The sequence below is a fragment of the Mastigoproctus giganteus genome, chromosome 7 (assembly GCF_048544385.1).
Source record: "Mastigoproctus giganteus isolate SK-2022 chromosome 7, ASM4854438v1, whole genome shotgun sequence".
Taxonomy (NCBI): Eukaryota; Metazoa; Arthropoda; class Arachnida; order Uropygi; family Thelyphonidae; genus Mastigoproctus; species Mastigoproctus giganteus.
The window spans coordinates 50841395-50864271 of NC_143581.1; the positions used below are offsets into that span (position 1 = coordinate 50841395).

Consider the following 22877-nt stretch of genomic DNA (forward strand, 5'->3'; position numbering starts at 1 on the left):
TGTAATTCATTGTAGACGAAGTCTACTCATAATACCATGCAATTCCACTTTCAACACAGTACCTCCACTATTGCTAAATATTCTCCAGCCATCTGGATTATAATAAATAACTAAGCCTCTTCACTTTTTTTTTCAAGCCACTGCAGTGAACTGTCAACTACAACTGAATTTGATTAATATAAGGTGTCTATTAATGTCCTATTAATGTCAGGTATTTCTTATTTATATTTAGGATATAAAACAGTACTTTTCTTTTGTTTCATGATAGTCACAAATTAAGCCAGCCATCGAGGGGGGCAAGCCAGCCTCAGTAGGTGCCGGTCCCAAGGCCAGATAAATGGTGAGGATTAGCATCAGGAAGGGCATCTGGCCGTAAAAAACTATGCCAAAACAAAAGAAAATGATAGAATGACAGAAAATAGATGTGGAATGGCTAGGGCTTACCCCATAAGCGACGCGAAGTCACATCACCCGGAAACTGTGAGAAAAGGGTCGGGGCTACTGAACAAAGGATGGGTTCGGTTAAACAAGTTAGTCCAGCTAGAGAAGAAGAGGATGAAAAGTGTTAGAATAGGAACATTGGGACGATAAATGGAAAGAGTAGAGAGATTGTGGATTTGATGCAAAAAAAAAAAAAAAAAAAGAGTGAAGATCCTATGCTTACAAGAGACAAGGTGGAAGGAAAATAAAGCAAAAGAGCTCGGTGAAGGGTACAAGTTGTTCTTTAGAGGAGCAGATGAGAGAGAAAGAAATGGAGTAGGTATTGTAGTTGATAAGGAGTTAAAAGATGGAGTGTGTGAGGTTAACAGAAGGAGTGATAGGATTATGAGCATCAAACTGGAAGTGGGTGGACACTTGACCACAATTGTATGTGCGTATGCCCCGCAAGTAGGATGCGGGGAAGAAAAGGACAGTTTTTGGATGGAAATGGATCCAGTGGTCATGGCAATACATGAGAAAGAGAGATTGATTGTTGGGGGCAATTTAAATAGACATTTAGGGAGAAGCAAGAGAGAGGAAGGAAGAGTATATGGAAAGTGGAGTATTGGGGAAAGAAATAGAGAAGGGGAGAGGATAGTAGAACACACAGTGGCATTCGACCTGGCGATAGTTAACACCTACTTCAAAAAGAAAGAAAGCCAGCTGATAACATACAAGAGTGGGGAAAGGACAAGGCAGATTGACTATATCATGTGCCGTAGCATTCGACCTGTATCATGTGCAGTGGCATTCGACCTGGCAATAGTTAACACCTACTTCGAAAAGAAAGAAATCCAGCTGATTACCTACAAGAGTGGGGAAAGGACAAGCCAGATTGACTTGTAGGAGGCATCTAAAGGAAATGAGGAACAGCAAGGTGATAAACGGAGAAAGTGTGTCTGCACAACAAAAATTGCTTGTGGGTGATTGAGAGGCTGCAGCGGACAAAAGTAGAAAATATTCAAGAGAGGGAGAAAAGGATAAAATGGTGGAGATTGAAAGAGGAGGGTTCAAGGAAGGAGTTTAGGGGAAAGGTGCTAAAATGAATAAAGTTACCGGAAGATGTAAGGAAAGTTGGAGAAGAGTTGTTGGGGAAAAGATCAGGAAAAGGGTTGCTGGAGTGAAAGGAGACTTGGTGGGATGAGGAAGTGCAATCGATCATAAAACAGAAGAAGGAGCTGAAGAAAAAATGGGATTTAACAGGTAGCCAGAAAGATGAAGCATATAAATTAGCAAATAAGGAGACAAAAAGGGCTGTGGCAATAGCAAAGGCGAGGGCAGTGGACAAGGCCTATGGGGAACTGGAAAGGAAAGATGGAGATAGGCAATTGATGAGAATAGCCAAAGTGAGAGACAAGGCATCCAAGGACTTCTCATCAATAAAACAGACAAAAGATGAGAAGAGAATGGTGATACAGGACCAGGAGAAAGTTAAGGAAAGGTGGAAAGACTATTTTAAGAAGTTATTAAATGAGGAAAACCCAAGAGCATTATGCGAGGATGGAGACACAAATGAAAAAGTAGTGGAAGGCATAAGTAGGAAAGAAGTGGAAAGTGCACACAGAAAAATGAAGAGGGGGAAAGCAGTAGATGTTGATCAGATACCAGTAGAGGTATGGAGAAGTCTGGGCGAAGAAGGGATCGATATCCTATGGGACTTTATGAAAAAACTGTGGCAGCAGGAGAGGATACCCAATGAGCGAAGGGAAAGTATACTTTTGCCAATCTATAAAGGAAAGGGTGATGTGCAGGAATGTAGGAACTACAGGGGGAATAAAGTTAATGTCTCATTCGATGAAGATCTGGGAAAGAATTGTGGAAGGAAGGAGAAGGCAGGAGACAGAAATAGGAGAGGAACAGTTTGGTTTCATGCCGGGAAGAGGAACAACATATGCGGTCTTTGTTTTAAGGCAGGTGATGGAAATATACAGGGAGATGCAAGTAGAGTTGTATATGGTGTTCATAAACCTGGAAAAAACATATGATAGAGTGCCCAGACAAGAGGTATGGAGATGCATGAGGGAGAAGAGTGCACTAGAAAATTATGTAAGGCTTGTGAAGGAAATGTACAAGGGAGCGGTGACTCAGGTTAGGAGTAGTGTAGGTATGACTGAGGGGTTCTCTGTAGAAGTTGTACTGCACCAGGGATTGGCTCTCAGCCCATATCTGTTTGATCTGGTAATGGATGTGTTGGTGAGAGACGTGAAGAATTGAGCACCATGGAGTATGCTGTTCGCAGATGATATCGTACTGTGCAAACCATCCCAAGGAATTGGAGGAATGGAGGAAAGTGTTGGAAGAGAGAGGCACGAGGATAAGTAGAACAAAGACAGAATATATGGTATTGATTGGAGAAGATGAGTTCTATAAAACTGCAGGATGAAAAGCTACCATCAGTTTCGAAATTTAAGTATCTGGGATCGAACGTTGAGAGGGATGGAGGATTGAGTGCAGAAATACAGCATAGAGTGCAATGTGGATGGTTGAACTGGAGAAAGATGAGTGGGGTGTGGTGTTATAAGAAAGTAAATTGTAGAATGAAGGGAAGAGTGTATAAAACTGTGGTTAGACCCGCATTGATGTTCAGTGCTGAGACATGGGCAATTACAAGGGCCCAGCAGAAGATGGAAGTGGCGGAGATGAGGATGCTAAGACGGATGTGTGGTGTGACGAAGAAGGACAGGATAAGAAATGACTACATCAGAGGTACAGTTAAGGTGGAGCCTCTGCATAAAAAAATGCAGGAATCTAGGTTGAGGTGGCTTGGACATGTGGAACGAAGAAGTGGGGAAGAGGTGTGAAAAGTTGGAGGTGATAGGTAAGAGGAAGAGGGGAAGACCTAAGCTGAGATGGAAGGACAAGGTGGCAGAGATTTTAAAAGAGAGAGGATGGAGGAGGGAGAAAGGGGAGAAAGCCCAGAATAGAGAGGAACGGAGGAAAAGAATTAAAGATTGAAATGCCGACCCCATATAAACATGGGAAGGAGGAGGGAGAAAAAGAATTAAGGATTGAAATGCCAATCCCATATAAACGTGGGAAGAAAGCAAAGATAAAGATAGTCACAAATTGAAACTGGAAACTATCTATAACAGCGTTTCCCAAACTGGGGTTCGCAGACCCCTGGGGATCCACAAAACAGTGGTCAACCATATATATACAGTGGGGCCCCAACGTCCGATGGTAATTCGTTCCACATAACCCATTGTATGTTGAAAATATTATAAGTTGAAACCAATAATACATTGATTTCCTATAATTCGTTCCTCAACAACACATAAAATAGGTATTTCTTACATGTTAAAAAAATACCTTAAAATAAAAAAAACAAACAATAAATTATTATTTACTTCGACTTGAAGTGCAGAGCTGATGAAATCAATGGTGGCGTAGTGGTGGTGGGACTCTATATGAAGCGTCAGGTGTCTTTTCAGTCTTTTGGTGCTACTGGTAAAGAAACTGTCCAAAGTGGACTGTTTTTTATGACTTTTCTGTAGCTTTCTGAAGTAAGAAATGACTTCCTCCTCCATTTTGCATATCATGAGTTCAGTATTTACAATGTTGGTGTTTTTATCACTTCTCTTAAACACTCAAAAACAAGAAATGATGGCCTTCAACTCTTCACTGACACTTTTTGGGTGTCTTTTTCTTCCACTTCCACTCCAGTGTCACTCTCCACAATTTTCTCGAACTCTTGTAGCTCCTCTCTTGTTAGCTCACGCCCATGAGCATCAATAATGCCCTCCACATCCTCTTCACCAACTTCCGGACCCATTGATTTTTCAAGAGTGACAATATCATTTGTCAAAGCACCATCATCTTCAAATCCGTCAACATTATGGATAATTAAAGGCCAGATGTTTTTCAAGGCTGAATTTAAGCACCTGATGGAAACATCATTACAAGAACTTACAATCAGCCTCACACAATCCAGTATGTTGAACTTCGACCTCCAAAAATCTTTGAGGGTGACAGCATTTTCACCAGAGGTCTGTGCAAAGCAACTTGTGAACATTTTTGTGATGTAGGTTTCCTTGATGTTTACAATCACTTGCTGGTCCATTGGTTGAAAAGGGGGAGTGGTGTTGGGTGGCAAAAATTTGACTTGAACAAAGTCAAATTGTGCCTCAAGAGATTGAACAATGTTAGGATCATAGCCTGGCCCACTACCCAGCAGGAGCAGTGCCTTCACAGGAAGCTTATTTTTCTCAGGATAACTCTTCACCGAAGGCCAGAAAACTTCAAGCTCCCATTCATTGAAGACATATCCCGTAACCCAGGTTTTCTTGTTACTGTGCCAAAATGCTCCCAACATGCCTTTGTCAACCTTTTGTGGTTTAAATACTCTGGGGGTATTAGAGTGATACACAACCAAAGGCTTCAGCATAAAATCCAAGAGGCATTGGCACCCAACAGGTGAGAGAGCCTATCTTTCATAGGCTTATTCCCAAGGAAACTAGCCTCATTTTCAGTGATGTATGTTCTCCTGTGCATTCACTTCCAGAAGAGGCTGGTTTTGTCAATGTTAAAAACCTGGTGAGTAAGATAATCCTACTGATTAACAAACTCTCGGAATTCAATTTTAAAGGTCTCAGCTGTTTTTTTTTTTTTTTTTTATATCAGTACTGGATGCCTCCCCATGCCATTCAACAATTTTGACATTCGCCCCCTTTTTTTTTTTTGAAGTGTTCAAACCAGCCTCTACTGGCTTTAAAGTCTTCAAAGGGCACAGCACTACCACTGGTTGAACAATAAAAAAAGATGCTAATTGGTTGAGAACAATCATACGAGTGATGTTCCGTGTGCCACGAATCTGAAAATTTCCACCTGAACGATACACTTCCCTGTGTATCGTTCCAGCTATATCAGAAAATCATCGGTACCTGAGAATATCAGATGTCGATGTCATCGTAAGTCAAGGCCCCACTGTGTATGTATATATATACACACACATACAGGGTGATTCACTACCAGTGCGACAAACTTGCAGGAGGTGTAGGGGGCACAAAGACGAATCGGAATCACATAGCATTGCAGCCGAAATGCCTTCGTCATGCGGTAGAGGACGTTGAACGGGAGGTCGCGTGAACAGCGATCCCGCTGGAAGTCAGCATTTGTGAACCGGTTCCCAAGGCAGTAGGATGGACGAGTATTCAAACGTTGAACTGGCCGACATGCACCTCACGTATGGAGCTGCGGACTGTAACGGGCATGCCGCTCGCCGCTTGTACCAGGAACGTTTCCAGCAAAGGCGTGCTCCTCATCATACGATTTTCGCAAGTATGCACAGGCTACGTGAGACTGGTTGTTTCACGAGAGGTACCATGAATCGAGAGTGAACGACGAGGATGCCAGACAACGATTGGGTATTTCCCAATCCACTGTATGGAGGATACTGTCAACAAACCAAATGAGTTCATACCATCTGCAACGCGTCCAATCATTGGAGCCTGCGGATTATCCACTCCGGAGGACTTTTGCTACTTGGTTTCTTCAACAGAAACAGTTCGCAAATGCTGACTTCCATCGGGATCGCTGTTCACGCTACCTCCCACTCAACGTCCTCTACCGCATGATGAAGGCATTTCGGACCCTGCAATGCTATGTTATTCCAATTCCAATTCTTTGTGCCCCCTACATCTTCTGCAAGTTTGTCGCACTGGTAGTGAATCACCCTGTATATATATATTTGAATAATGTTTGAAACGGTTAAAAATTGAATCTTTCATAATAAAAAATAAAAAGCTAAAGCACCATCAGAGGCAGCAAAACGCAAATTCCTCTACATGATGCTTGAAATATAAAAAATTAGAATGATAATTAAATAAAAATAATGCCAGCAGCATGGCAAGACAGAAGAGTGAAAATAGTCAAAATTAAACATAACGATCAAACCAAAACCAACAGGGAGGGAAGAGAAAGGTAAAAATATTGAAGCAGAAACTCTCCAAGATAATTTAGAAAATCTAAATGCAAGAATAATAAAAATAATTAAATTTTGAATTGCCTATTAAATAGAGTTTAATGGCACTCCCTCTGATGGGCACCAAGTCCAAATTTATGCGAAATATCACTGACAGAGATGTCAGCCAACTACAATAAACTAAAGCAAAAATAAACCAAAAATAGACTGACCATCATGCCTCATCTCAACAAAGGACCACGAGGCCAATAATGGTCAGGGAATCGCCGCAAAGGAGAGTTGACTGATAGATCAGTCTGCCATCTGATCTCCAGATCGACATCTATAGTTTATTATTCGTCTATATATTCTGGTTAAGATTACTTTTTGTCAGTGGTGTGGCTTTGCATTGGAGTCCTTGTACCTGTCCTATTTTTAATTTTCGCTGCATCAGGACCACCGCTATTCAAGTCCTCTGCATTGGTGGTGCGATCTGGAATTAGATGGCTGACTGATCTTTCGGCTGAATCGCCTTTGTGGCAATTTGTCTAGTGATTGAAATGCAGCGATTCTCTGACTATTATTGGTCTTGTAGTCCTCTGTTGAGATGGGGTGTAATGGTCAGTCTATTCTTGGTTTTTTGCTTTATTTTACTGTAGTTGGTTTACATCTTTGTTGGTGATATTTCACATAAATTTGGACTTGGTGCCCGTCAGAGGGGATGGCATTAAATTTCTATTTAATTGGCATTCAAAATTTAATTGATTATTATTTTATTATCCTTGTATTTCGATTTTCTAAATTATCTTGGAGAGTTTCTGCTACAATATTTTTACCCTTCTCTACAATATTTTTACCCTTCTCTACAATATTTTTACCCAGTTATGAAGTATAACTGGGTTGTACTGAATTTTTAATAGTTATAAAATTATTACCCAGAATTTGTTCAGTTTTGTCCTACAAGAGGTGCTCTATTGTAAACTATGCCTTTCAACCTGGCAGTGGTGGTACCTGGTTTGAATGACTCCTCAATGAAATAGCTGTGTGCTAATCAGTGGTTCAATATTAGTAGCTATTGCTCTCTCTCATTGCCTTCTTAACTACATACATACAATCTTACTTGGGTTTATTTTGAAATGACTTGTTACTGCTACTTGGAATTCTACATGCAAATGGTCCAAAAACCACATTCTGCAGTGTATGTTACTATTTTTGCCTTCTGCCCTGTGCTGCTATTTTTGGTTTCAGTGTAATATAAATAAATATGTTTCTCACCAGATGGTTGTCACTACTGCTACAGAAATGGTACTCTTTATTTTATGTTAAATTGTTATATAATTTATTATTTTTTTTAAATCAAAAACAAAAAATTCCATTTGATAAGTTGCAATCTCTTAATAAAAGGTATTGGTATAAAATAGCACTGGCATAAAACAAATGGGATTTAGAAAACATTTCATAAATAAATATTTGGTGTAATCCAGACCAGTGACTGTCATTACTGCTACAATCAGTTGTGCTAATGCTGCAAGGTTAGTCATTTTTGATAACAATGAAAACATAATACAGGAATACCCTGCATAGCGCAGTTAATTTGTGCCAAAAAAATACTGCACTATGCGAAACCGTGCTGATCGAGGTATTATTAGTATGTATTTTAATGTAATGCGTTCCAACAATTTGATTATATGGGTCGAGTTGCAAAAATATATAGGTGTTTGTTTACTATAACTTGATGAACACGAAGTTCTTGCAAAAAAAGAAACTAAAATGATAAAAATACTAGTAAGTACAGTAGAAATAATTTTTATTGCAGTATGTACATACCAAAAGAATATAAGTGAAGTATGTACTGTATTTTTATTTTGAAAAATAACTGATCAGCTTAGTTTGCACAATTTTTTTCTTCTTTTAATCTGCATATATCTCTTTAACATCGAATGTCATTTTGCAACACCTGCTTTAATTTCATACCTCGTTTGATATTTGGATTTAGAACACTCAGTGCCATTACATTTCTTCTTTCAACACCTTTTTTGCGTATAAAGGTGTAATGTTTTTAAAAAATAATCTTTAATAAAAATACACAGCGAAAAATATTTGTACAGCTTACGCACAATCAACGACCTCACCGCCTGGAATCTAGTCTCTACTAATGTATGAATGCTAGCAGAGTCTGTATGGGAGTTTCAACAACAGTCAGAATGGCCTTGAATCCACAACGCATTGGCCTATGTGCTGGCATTATATTACATACATACATACATATCAAATGTATTGGTGCGTAATGCAGTTCATTTTTTTTTCAATCTGTAAACCGCGCTATAGCGAAACCCACGCTGTTCAAGGTATTCCTGTATATTTGAATAAGCATCTCTGAATAAACTGAACTGAAACAACAAGTACAATGTACCACAAAGGTTAGGAGTAGCAATTTTTAAAAATATATAGAGTGCACTCTTTCTTGCTGTTGAAAACAGAGGTGCTAAACATATGGCCTGTGAGCCAGATCCATCTCTTTTTGCCCAGACAAACAGAACTTTGAAAATTATTGCTATTGGTGCGTAATGCAGTTCATTTTTTTTTCAATCTGTAAACCGCGCTATAGCGAAACCCACGCTGTTCAAGGTATTCCTGTATATTTGAATAAGCATCTCTGAATAAACTGAACTGAAACAACAAGTACAATGTACCACAAAGGTTAGGAGTAGCAATTTTTAAAAATATATAGAGTGCACTCTTTCTTGCTGTTGAAAACAGAGGTGCTAAACATATGGCCTGTGAGCCAGATCCATCTCTTTTTGCCCAGACAAACAGAACTTTGAAAATTATTGCTAGTTAAATTAGACATTTCAGAGACAAAAGATGAAACTACAGCTTTGCACATCAGTCAGCTTCAAGACTGTTCAGATATAAGCATGCAGTGTTCTGATACAGATGTGACAGCTGAAAATGCTCTGAGATTATTTCTAGAAGTTTGAATAATAACATTTTTTTTTCTTTTCTTTTACTGATATTTATAATTAAATATAAATCTTAAAAAATATTTTCTTGTTAAGATTAACAAGAAAATAAGAACCAAACTGCAGCATTTATGCTAGTTTAGTTATTTTTCAAGGAAGAACATAAAAGTTTAAGTATGACTAATTTAAAATGAATTGTTTTGGCAATTTCTGAGTGTTATGCAAGATCCCAGTTACAGTACTGTACATATATACAAAAGAAAGTCATGTTTTTATCATGTGAATTGTTGCAATGAGTACTGCTGGCATGTTTTCTATTTAGCACATTGTGGCTTCAGTTTCAGAGTAGATATATGCACACTTCAGCAAAGTTCAGTGCTGTTTAGAATGGCACCCAAAGATAAAACTAAAAATACTGTTAGCAGCAAATAAAATTGGTCGTTCAGGATTAGTAACAAGGTGACAAGAAGTCTATAAATGCTTGTGAATTTGCGATTTCTCCAAATATGCTCTCATATAGCAACTAAGGATGCAATTTAAAGCAGGCAAAACACACAATTTCTTAGCAAGAAGGAACTTTTTTTTTTTTAGGAGCATTAGCAACTAAGGCCATATTGCTCCAGGGATATACGGTGGTCATTCCCTGACCTTTCCGCATACCTCATATTTGGTGGTCACTGGCTTGTACTCCGGTCTAATTAAGAAGCGTGTGCTACGCACTGCTGCTCCTGCCCATCTGGCTATGGAACTAATGAAAAGTGTAGGTTATTCATATATATGGTCCAATGTATGTTCAAATGGTTTTCCAGTGCCAAGAAAAGAAAATTCCTTTAAGCTGGGTACTTATTCATGATAAGAATGAACAACTTTTTAAGGATTTGAAGCAAGTATTTTTCAAAAAATTTGACAGAAGAAAGTTTAGATGAGCGGTACAGATTTTTATTAGCAATTCTGAAGGCTTACAGCCCTAGCAAGGTATTCAATGTTGACGACATGGGTTTTTACAAGAGTTTACCTGATAAAACAGCACCATTTCATGTAATTATAGTAAAGATCATTTAACTTAATTTTTTGTAGTAGTGGCATGTGATGCAAGAAAGCAAGTGTACGCAGCATCAACCAGAAAAAAAAAAAAATATATATATATATATATACAAAACAATTCCCTCTAAATGTTTGTTCAGTTCCTCCTGAAATTTATTTAACCTTATCAACTTCCACAACGACAGATGGAAGTTTGTTCCAGCAATTAACCACCCGCTAGCTAAAGGCAAATTTCCGCACATCTACTCTACATCTGTCTTTCCTCAATTTGAATTTATGCCCCCCTTAGGTTCGTAGTCTGAACAAGTGGAAAAATTCCACCAGAATTCAACATTCTGAACCCATTCAATGCCTTATACACTCAATCAGATCACCTCGCAGGTGCCTAGTCTCCAGCCACTACAATTTGCAGAACATGAGTCTATCTTGGTAAGAGGATCCCTTCATTTACCTCACCAATCTTGTTGCCCTTCTCTGTACACGTTCAAGCAAATCTACATCTCAAGGCGTGACTTGACCATTGCCTTATACAGAGGGACAATCACCTCCTTTTCCCTGCTAGCAAAATTCCTATATATCATTGACAAAACTCCATGACCTGCCTTGGCAGCCTGTCTGCATTGCTCAGAAAACTTTGTATCTGACTGCACAATTACTCCCAGATCTTTTTCATTTTCTACCATCTTAAGTGTAGTACCACACAATTGGTACATTACTCTGGGGTTACTTCTATCCATATGCAGTACTTTCCATTGGTCAATGTTAACCTTCAGTTGACACTTCTCAGCCCATCTGCCCAAATTTTCTAGATCCTGTTGCAGTAGCACACTGCCATTACTGTCATTAACAACCCTGCCAACCTTTGTATCATCTGCAAACTTCGACACGAAGCCTGATATACTTTCATCAATATCATTGATAAATATACAAAACAACAGTGGACCCAACACCGAACCCTGTGGGACTCCACTAATAACATTGGTCCACGAAGAGCAGCACCCATTGATTACCACCCTCTGTCTTCTCCCATTCAACCATCCTTTTATCCATTGTAGCAACTTACCCTTAATACCATTCTGCTCCAGTTTGTACAGTAGTCTTCCATTTGCAACAGTGTCAAAATCTTTCCTGAAATCCAAGTATATGATATCAAAATTATTTTTTGCATCCAGTTCCTTTGTAACCACATCATAATATCCTATCAAATTTGTCAGACAAGACTTTCCCTTAACAAATCCAAGCTGTGTCTGAATTATTGCTGCAGTCTTGTCTAGATGATCCCGCAATGCATCTTTAACCAATGATTCCATTATTTTACCCGGAACAGAAGTTAAACTAACTGGTCTATAATTACTCGTGTCACCCTTCGATCCCCCTTTTTGAATATGGGATACATTTGCACATGTCCAGTCCATGGGGACCTCCCCTGAGTCCAAGGATGCTCTCATAATTATGGCTAAGGGTTTGCTTATTTCCTTTGACGGTTCCTTTAAAATAACTGGATAGATCACATCCACCCCAGGTGCCTTTCTTATGTTTAACCAACAATTTCTCCTCCATTTTGCTCTCAGTTATTACAAAATCATTAAGCACACTGCTACAATTTGATAACCTTCTGCCATTTTCAAACCTTAACTCCTCATGTGTGAATGTAGATGCAAAATATTCATTCAGTTTGTTTGCTATCTGAGCAGGATCATGAACAGTCGAACCACCGATATCAAGTGGACCAATCAGATTCATCCCTTTCCTTTTAGAGTTTTTATAAGTAAAGAATTCCTTGCTGTTTTTCTTAGCATCCTTTGCCAAAGATTTCTCGTAATCTGCCTTTGCCTGCCTAACCTCCTTTGTGACTTGATTACAGACTAGCTTATATCTGCCATACACTTCTGTGTCGCCTGATAATTTATATGCATCCCATGCATTTTTCTTCTCTGCCACACTCCTACTCTTATTTTTGCTTTTGCAGTGCTTATGTCACACGAAACTGACTCAACAGTGCACTGTTCATCTATAACAACTGAATGTGCTTCTTTTGATTTTGTTGTGTGGCAACATGAAGTAGCACTGTAGTAACTGGAAACTTTGATAATTTATATATATATATAAATTATCATATAAATAATTGATAACTGAAAATCTTTGAGGCCATGATGTTTCTCTTGTGAAGAAAAAATAAAATAAAATAAATAAAGATAAAATAAAAACTCTCCCTATGCAACAGTTGCAAATTAAGCCTTGGATGCTAGCAGTATTTTTTTATAAATTGCTGCTGAAGCTAGAATGCATCTTAATAGGTAAAATATCAAAAAGTTTTGTTTATTGATACTGTAATTATATAGCTAACAACACTATTCCAATATTATCTGCTGTTTCATTTAAATTCCTGCCAAACATCACATTAAAACATTTGCCTTTGAATCACTGAAATGTTCAGAATTTTAAGGAAAAATATAGCAAGCAAATGTATAAAAATGCATTCAGAGCATATAGAGGATTGCATTGCACTTGGAAGAATCTAATGCAGAATACAAGATTATAAAGCAAAGCATGGCAAACTGGTAATGAAAACACAGTTTCTCCAGGAAAAATGTCCAACTATCTGAAACAATTATTTCAAATTAGTTGGATTTCCAATAACATATTCTGTTGCAGAAGGTGAGAAGGAGTAAAGGTTCCAGTGCAGCTGGAATATGGACAATTTTTGCTTTGGAATATAAATGAAGCAGTTCTTTTTGACAATTTTGTAAATGTTGATCAGTATTGAAATTGGTGGGCTGTGTGCAGAGATAATTTCTTAGATGCAAATACAAGAAGAACATGAGGGTGAAAATGAAAGATGTAGGAGGAGGAATTAATATACCCACATGACAGGAACCTTGCAAGGCAATTGATCTACTGTGTAGAGTTACTGACAGTGGAACAGAAAATATCTCTTCAATAAATAAATATACAGTAAAACTTCACTTTAACATACTATATGAAGGAAAGGCTCACCTGCTAAGTCCAACTGTCCATCAAACTCTAAAGAAATTTATATAGTCACTGAAGGCCACTAGAATTATGCAAAAAGTGCTGCATTCTGATATATATAGAAAAGCAAAATATAATATTTTATTTTATTGTATTGTGTAGAGTAGCAGAACTTGAAAATTTGCTGTGTTACATAGTGGCAGTGGAAACTTTTACATTTCATACTCTGAAAGCTTATTCAGAGTATGAAAGGCTGATGTAAGGTGATGGCAAGGAAAATCCTGGCACTGTAATGTATCATGAAAATATTTTAACTGATGGTAACTACCATCAGACTGAAGCATTTGTTACCGTGTCTTGTATGAAAAAAAAAAAAAAAAAAAAGCTGGTTCTAGAGGTACTGTCTGTCATTTCTAAATTCCATTAAATTAAAGTCTCTTAAAGTGAGGCTATTACAATACAAATGGGAATCAACAGGGAGTATGCACTATATTTTTCTAACTATTTTAAATAAAGTTAATTTTAAGTGTACAACTTTGTTTATATTTTTCAGTACAGTATAATACAGTTTTTTTTTTTTTTTTAATTTAGCTAAAATTCCTGTAAATGTAGAAATGTATCAGAAAGAATAAGCATATATGCACCAAAACAGCTTTCTATATTTTTGAATATATTTGTTTATAGATGACTTATTTTTAATAGACATCGTGGACAAGTGTTTAATAGACAAGTGGCGAAATTCAATAAGTTGAATTATAACTCAAAGTGCTCTCCCTTCAGCCCAATGTTGCTTCTATTTTTGGTTTCTTTGCCAGAGTAATACTCTTGGTCACATTTTTCTGACAAGGACTTTTGTTAGAGTCCAGACAAAAAATTTACACTATTGGGATATATAGAGTATATTCTGATTTGGTGCCTGGGTTTCAGTTTGACAGCAGACAAAGTTTTGGTTACGATGATATGGCCACTATTTGACCACTTTGGCAAACAGTAGCTAAGACAGTATTGATTAAAATTATAAAGGTTACAGGGAAAAAATTAAAACAAAATTTTGCATTTCGTTTTACTTGTTTTACAAATCTGAAAAATATAAATAATTACACAATAAATTAATAAATTAATTAAAACAAATAACAATGAACATTCAAGGATACTTAAGGAAATGATGACAATTTGTTACACTAATCCACTTCTCAATTTTTGTTTCGGGAAATGAGGACATCTCACTGAAATTCCCAATTTCTGAAAGCATATAAAAATAGGGTAAACATCATGTCAATAAAATACAGTGAAGTTAAGCAATGTAGAAAATTAATTAACTGTCCCATGAAAATCATGTAGATCAATTTGGAGGTTTCTTTTGCTATACAACAAGAAATTTCCCAACTCCATTAAGTGCAAAAAACAAAATTGCTTAAAACAATATAAGGAAATATAACTACAGGTAACCCTCGTATAACACAGTAGTTAGGTTCCTATAAAATGTTGTGTTGTGTGAAACTGTGTTATACAGGACTAAGAAAAAGTAGAAAGAGGGGGGTTATTTTCCAATAGCTAGCAAAAATACACTATTTCATTAACAAAAATACACCATTCTAGATTTCATGTATCTTCTGCTCTCTTTAAAAAATCAGTAATCCGGGTTTGCTTCTGCTTGATAAATCTTTTTAGTGTAAAATTTGGAAGTTTAGAATTTTCATCCACACTGTCATCCTCTGAATTGATTTGGTTTTACCTCCGATGCCATTTCCACCAAATCCGCTTCGCCAGCCTCTTTTTCTATCAGTAATCCTTGTCTTCAGTAATTATATCTTTTTAAAATTTTTTTTAGGAAAATAGGTGAACTAAGGCCATGTAACTGTGTATATTGTTTATAAATTGTGTGCCCTGAAGTCGATTGTCTGTTTTTCTGGATGAAAAACCTAAGTTTCAGGGAGAAAAACCCATGCTACCCTCTCCAGAGCCTGATCAGCAGCGTTTTGAAAAAGATCCATAAAAATTCCACCTGTCACTGATTTGATTCAAACTCAGGTCTTTTTCACCAGGTGTGGGGAGGAGGGCGTTCATCAACTGTGCTACCCATGAGGGCGTCAGTAGTCATATCATCAAAACCTTGCCCTTCTACCGACGTAGCAAGTTCTACTATCACACCGATTCCATTTTCTGCCGGTTCGACCATGTTTCCTGAATGAACTGACTCTGGCCATATATTTTTCCACACGCATTCAATGTTGACCTTTTACTTCTTTCAGTGATAAAGATGATTTTGATACAGTCCATAACTGAGAAATGTTTCCATGCCTCCATTACTTCAATAGATTGGAATCAAATTTTTTCAAAATCCACTATAACGATTTTCTGATGTAATGAGTTTTAAAGGTGGATATAATGCCTTGACCTAATGGCTGAATGAAAGAAGTTGTATTAACCTAGTACAACGTGCTGGTAGGAAGTTAACTTCAACGTTTGGATGACTTAAATCTTTTGGATGGCTTGGTGTGCTATCCAATAGTAATAAAACTTGGAAATCAAGATTTTCCCACAAGTTCAATAGCACATAACAATAAAATACAGGGATTTCTAAATTTTTTTTTTTTTTTTTTGACTAGCAAGTCAACAGCGGGGATTCAAAAAGAGTGGAAATGTTGAAAAATTACATCCAGCATAATAGCCGGGTTTCCCCCCCCCCCACAAAAGCTCAAAAATACCCTGTTATGCGAGGTTTACCTAAATTCTCTAACCATGTTAGAGCAAAACTGTGTTATACAAGTACCATGTTGTGTGAGGATTTCCGCAATTTATTAATTGTGTTAGAGCGAAACCGTGTTGTAAAAATACCATGTTATATGGAGGTTGCCTGTATTTTAATTATTCACATAAAGATTGAAATGGTGGGTTGCACTTAATTGATTCAGAGATAATTTCTTACTGTTAATAAGGTTGAATAAAATCATGCAATGATTGAGCATAAACAATTTAACAAAAGCAAGTAACTACTAACTTGTTTGAGTGATCTTATTCTTCTATCCGCACCACTTTTCTTTGTAGAATACAGAAACATTAGCATGAGTTGATACATATACGCAAGAAAGTAAACTCATACAGCATCAGCCAAATAAAAAACCTTCCCATTTCACCCATCCGGTCACTCCTAATGTTTGTATAGTTCAGCCTTAAATTTATTTAAGCTATCAACTTCCAAAACAACAGATGGAAGTCTGTTTCAGCAATCAACTACCCGTTGGCTAAAGGCAAACTTCCGCAGATCTATTCTACAACTGTCGTTCTTCAATTTGAATCTATGCCCCCTCAGGTTCTTAATCTGAGTAAGCGGAAGTATCCTGTAAGCACCGAGCTTGCTCAAACCATTCAAGGCCTTATACACCTCGATCAGATCACCTTGCAGGTGCGTAGTCTCCAGATGCTGCAGCTTGCACAACTTAAGCCTTTCTTCATAAGTGCACTCCTTTGTTCCTCTCACCAATCTTGTTGCCAATCTCTGTACTCCTAGCAATTCTACATCCTTCCTAAAATGAGGCCTCCAGACTTGTATGCAGTACTCAAGGTGTGTCCTGACCAGTGACGGATTTAGCACTTGAGAGACCCCAGGCACAATTCAATTTTGAGGCCCCCCTCTAAATATTTTCGGTACCACTACAGTGTGCATTCTACGTGCACGTTTTTACTATAGCATGCGCTCTAGATTTGGTGTTGCGGTTTTAATCATTTTGGTTGCGCAATTCTTTCATACATATTTTAACTAATATTTAAATGAAAAAAATGACACAACTACCATCCCTCCCAAATCTAACATTAATACATAAAATTAGTATATAAAATCTAGCATTAATGATAATATGTATTCTACTTCAGATTCACTTAGTTTGCATAGATATTTCATACAAAGGGTACTAGGAAAGTTTTGCAATATGACGCAACAATGAATCACAGGAAGCTGCTTGTTGCTGCATGTTGAGACATGTTCATACGTGCATAGTAGCCGCCGCGCCAAGTCGATGGGCTCAGTTATTCATTAGTAGTGAGAGTGTAAAGTGCTTGCGATGGCATCGTGGTCACGAAATGAGATAAGGACAGTTTTGCGGTATAATTTTGTGCGTGGTTTAACCATAGATCAGTGCTTAGAAGAAATGACTCTTGCACTAGATGATGATTGTCCACATCGTACAACGATATTCAGGTGGTATAGAGAATTCCAAAGGGGAAATTTCACTCTGGAGGATTCTGAGAGGCCGGGAAGGCCACAAACGTCAGTTACGGAGGAAAACGTTACTGCTGTGAGGAAAATGCTAGACGAAAACAGGCGAGTGACCTACCAACAGATAGAGGATACTTTGGGCCTAAATGCACCAGCAATTTGTTCGATTCTGCAAGATCATTTGCACGTGAAGAAACTTTGTTCTCTCTGGGTGCCGCATCAACTGACTGAAGAGCAGATGACACGACGTGTGACTTGGTGCCGGGAGATGTTAAAAAAAGTTTGACAAGGGACAATCTCGGTATGTGAACAACATCATGACAGGTGACGAGACTTGGCTGTACTATTACGATCTGCCGACCAAGGCTCAAAACAAAGTTTGGGTCTTTGATGATGACGACACGCCCGTAATTGTCAGAAAATCCTGATCTGTAAAGAAGAAAATGATAGCTGTATTTTTCAAATCGAGTGGAATTGTGGAACGTGTCGTTTTGGACACGCAGAAGACAGTCACAGCTAAGTGGTATACTGAACAATGCCTGCCTAAAGTCATTGGATCTATGAAGAACCTGCGGCCAAAGTCAAGAATGGACACCTGGTACCTCCATCACGAAAATGCTCCAGCTCACCGCGCCAAAGCCTGCACCGAATATTTGACCACGACAGGACTGAAACTTCTCGAGCACCCTCCCTACAGGCCAGACCTTGCTCCCTGCGACTTTGCACTGTTCCCGCATGTGAAAATGAAGCTAAAAGGGAGGCGGTTTTCCAGTGATGAGGACCTTCTACGGGCTTGGGACAACGAATGTGCTTTACTCCCTAGTGAAACTTGGCAGAACTGGTTTAAAGATTGGTTTCGGAGGATGGAGAGGTGTATTGAATGTAGAGGAAATTACTTTGAAAAAATTAAATAAACAAAGCTGTATTGCAAAACTTTCCTAGTACCCTTTGTATAATATGTGGGGATATTCGCATAAGAGTTTACTAACTTCTCATATTAAATTATAGTTTTATTCAGTAACAGTAATAAAGATGAGTGTAAAAATTTAAAATGAAACAATTTTTTTTTTTTTTTTGATACCTGAGATTTGAAGCTCCCTCGATTTAAGAGGCCCCAGACGTGCGCCTGTGCGGAAATCTGCCACTGGTCCTGACCACTTCATATCTGACTGCACAATTACCCCAGGTCTTTTTCATTCTCCACCTCCCTGAGTGTAGTACCACACGGTTGGTACATTTCTCTTGGGTTACTGCTACCCATATGCAGTACTTTGCATTTGTCAATGTTAAACTTCGGTTGCCACTTCTCAGCCCATCTGCCTAACTTTTCTAGATCCTGTTGCAGTAGCATACTGTCTTTACTGTCATTAACATCCCTGCCAACCTTTTTATCATCTGCAAACTTGGACATTAAGCCTGATATACCTTCATCGATATCATTGATAAATACACAAAAGAACAATGGGCTTATAACATTAGTCCACATAGACCAGTGTCCATTTATTACCATTCTCTGCCATTTCCCACTCAACCATCCCTTTGTCCATTGCAGTAACTTGCCCTTAATGCCATACCGCTCCAATTTGTACAGCAGTCTTCCATGTGCAAGAGTATAAAAAGCTTTCCTGAAATCCAAGTACACAATATCAAAATTATTTTTTGCATCCAGTTCCTTTGTGACCACATCATAGTATCCAGTCAAATTGGTCAGACAGGACTTCCCCTTAACAAACCCATGCTGCATCTGAGCTATTACTGGTGTCTTGTCTAGGTAATCTTGTATCACCTCTTTAACCAGTGACTGCATTATTTTCCCCAGAACAGAAGTTAAACTAACAGTCTATAATTATGTGTCACCTTTTGATCCTCCTTTGTGAATACATTTGAATCTCCAGTCCATGGGGAGCTTCCCTGACTCTAAGGAAGTTCTCATAATTACAGCTAAAGGTTTGCTTACTTCCCTTGCTGCCTCCTTCATTATAACTGGATAGATTCTATCTGCCTCAGGTGCCTTTTTTTATGCTTAATTTCAATAATTTCTCCTCTACTTTGCTCTCAGTTATTACAAAATCACTTAGTTCTCTGTTAGAGTTTGATAAACTTTCTGGCATTGCCCACCTTACATAACTCCTCATGTGTGAATATAGATGCAAAATACTCCTTCAGTTTATCAGCTACTTGAGCAGGATCATCAACAGTCGAACCATCTATGTTAAGTGGACCAATCTGATTCATTCCCTTCCTTCTAGAGTTTATATAAGTAAAGAACTCTTTCCTGTTTTTCTTTGCATCCTTTGCCAAAGATTTCTTGTAATCTGCCTTCGCCTGCCTAATCTCCTTTGTGACTTCATTACAGACTAGCTTATATCTGCCACAGGCTTTTGTGTCACCTAATAATTTATATGCATCCCATGCAATTTTTCTTCTTTGCCACGAGCGTCATTAATTCATCAAACATCCATTTAGGGCTGAACGTTGAACAGTATTTCTTAGTTGGCAAAACATAAGAAACCACAGGCTAAAAACAGCCAACTCAAGAGAGCTTCAGAAGAGTCTGAAAAGATTCTTTCCTTCCATCATTCTCAAGAATAATAGAAAGTAAGCTGAGTAGCACATTGTGACTATGTCAAAATTATGCTCTGAAAATAAAGCTGGTGCTGTAGGAAATCTGTGAATTAATTCTTCTTATACTTATTTTGCAATTTCCTAATATAATTGTAGTCCTCCAGTTCTCATTTCTGCATTTATCATCTTTGGTTTTATTCAAATTTGCTATTAAAGTTTCTGGTTTCCAACTGCAGTGTTCTACTAATTAATTAATAAATAATGTTATGCACTGCATTTTTTGAATTACCAATTCAACAAATAGCAAACAAAGTCTTTTTAAAATAACTCACCTTAAAGAGGCTTTGCTATTTATTAAGAATTGACAGATATAGTAATTAGAAACCATTAGGCTATAATTCGAAGAATATTAAGCATCCTGATAGTTTTTCAATTCAAATTAATACACACCTTGTCTGAAGATCAGTTACTTTAATTAAAAAGTTTTGCTGTTAATTTAGAATCTGCACTATATTATATATTATATAACAGAGCTATGGTGCTCATTATGATATGTAGAATACTTCCGTACGATACTCTCCAGAAATTAAAACAAATAAAAGATTAATGCAAAATGATTAGTAAAAAATCAATTAAAAACAATTCAAAAATTAATTAAAATTTTAAAAAAAATTTAAATTAACTAAAAGATAAATGTAAATTGCGAAAAACGATTTTCCATCCTGAAGCAGACAATGCTTTTTGACCGTATGTTGTGATCACAGGAATGGAAATTACAGAGTGTATGAGCTTGAATCTTAAAAGCTAAAGCTTAAAATTATAAAAAAAAATCATGTTATGTTATTAACCCTCAGTTGATTGTACACTGTCAATTAGATCCCAAATGATCCCTTTAATGCTGAATCAAAGAAAGCACTTAGAAAAGTGCTTTCTTTAATCAACACACTAATATGAATTTTATCTACTGAAATTTAAAAAATCTGTTAAGTTTTGGGCAAATAAGAAAAATGCAGGGCAAAGCAGCACTAGGCACAATTCTTCATAAGACACCATTTTGTATTCAGGGCAAAAATGCAACAGAAAAGAGTCCATTACAAAACAGTTCATTTAACTCTATGGTGATGATTTTTTTTTTTTTTTTTTACTGAAAAAGCACAAGAACATTTTGGCTTTCTTCACAATGAAGAATACTTCCGTATGATACTCTCCAGAAATTAAAACAAATAAAAGATTAATGCAAAATGATTAGTAAAAAATCAATTGAAAACAATTCAAAAATTAATTAAAATGAAAAAAAAAATTAAAAATTAATTAAAAGTTAAATTTACATTTAACTTTTAATTAAATTTTTAAACATAGCTACTTCACCATATCAGTTGTTTGCTTTACATTTGCCACAGTTTCCTTTTCTTTTACTTTTGTGAAAATCACAAACTACAAAGTTATAAGAACCTATAGTATTTATTATAGTGCATGGGATTAAGGTTGAAGTACATGTGAAAGAAGGTTGTTTTAAAGAACAGAAGTAGAAAGGATAAATGAGAAAGAAAAAAAGGTAGTTCTGTGAGCCTGGAATTGAACAGTAAGTGGATGTGGACTGGGTGAAGCATATGTTCAAACCGATATAGAAGAGAATGTGACAGGAATTCTAGATGTCAGTTCAGAAGTGTCCAAGAAACATCTGACCACAAAGGCATGGCCTCTTTTGAATAGATTCTAAGAGTTTGAGAGAGCTTTTGGGGATATGTAATAAGCATAGAATATTGTTCCGACCTCAAGTGTGGGCACAATATTCCACAGTAGGGCAGGATATAAGATTGTTACAGAGTAAGTAGCTGTTTAAAAAAAAGTAACACCAAGAGTAAAAAAGACACTTTTTTTTTTTTTTTTTTTTAATGCAGAAGCTATATTTGAGATATGCTTATGCCAAGAATGACTAGAAGTTAGCGTAATCCCCAATAGCAATATATGATCTTGTCTCAAAATTTGAATGTCACTGAAGAGGAGCATGGAAACAAACTCTTTTTCAAGAATATGAAGCGACTGAGTTTTTATAAGCACTGGAGATAAGTTTTCTTTTTTGCCCCCATTGGAAAATTACTTCAAAATGGGAAGCAAAGATAATTTTAATTAAAAATGTTGCACATTAACAGTTCATTCGCTTTTCCAATTTTTAAAATGGGAATGGGGGTTTATATATTTCCTATTTCTGTAAAGTTGTTTGGGTAACATATTCACTATATTTGGAGCACCTAATATACAGTATTTTACTTGGATAACGGAAGAAAGTTCATTCACAAATATATTTATTACAGCTCTCTGTACGAAAGGGCTTTTACCAATACGAACTGGCAAATTCTAGAGTTCTGTGTATCAGAGCATTACAAATAATAAATAAAGTGTAATGTATTGATATTTCAGGATTTTAATCCTTGAAACTGGTAAATCCTGAGGTTTTATCAGTTTTCAGGGCTGATGAGATTCTAGTACTGAAGTAGAATATATACATTGAGTGGACAGAAATCATGGGATACCTACCTATTAACAGGTAGGCACATCTTTCGTCCAGATAAGGGCAGTCACACAGCAAGACATTGAGTTTAACTAGCTCATGAAAATATTCCACAGGTATTTCCATTCATGCTTGCTGCACCACTGTCCATAATTCTGTTGCATTCCTGGGTGGAGGATCCAAAGCTCGAATGGACCTTTCCACATCATCCCAAAGATGCTCCAC

The 22877-nt window shown here is 37.1% G+C and overlaps 1 protein-coding gene across 1 annotated transcript in view; it reads right to left on the reverse strand.

The window, feature by feature from the left end:
- sl (small wing phospholipase C gamma 1) overlaps nt 1-22877 on the reverse strand; it is a 602812-nt gene that overhangs the window by 103905 nt on the left and 476030 nt on the right. Inside the window, exon 24 of the mRNA XM_090377657.1 lies at nt 14514-14601. Coding sequence (XP_090233783.1) covers nt 14514-14601 — 88 coding nt within the window. The remainder of the gene's footprint in view (nt 1-14513; nt 14602-22877) is intronic.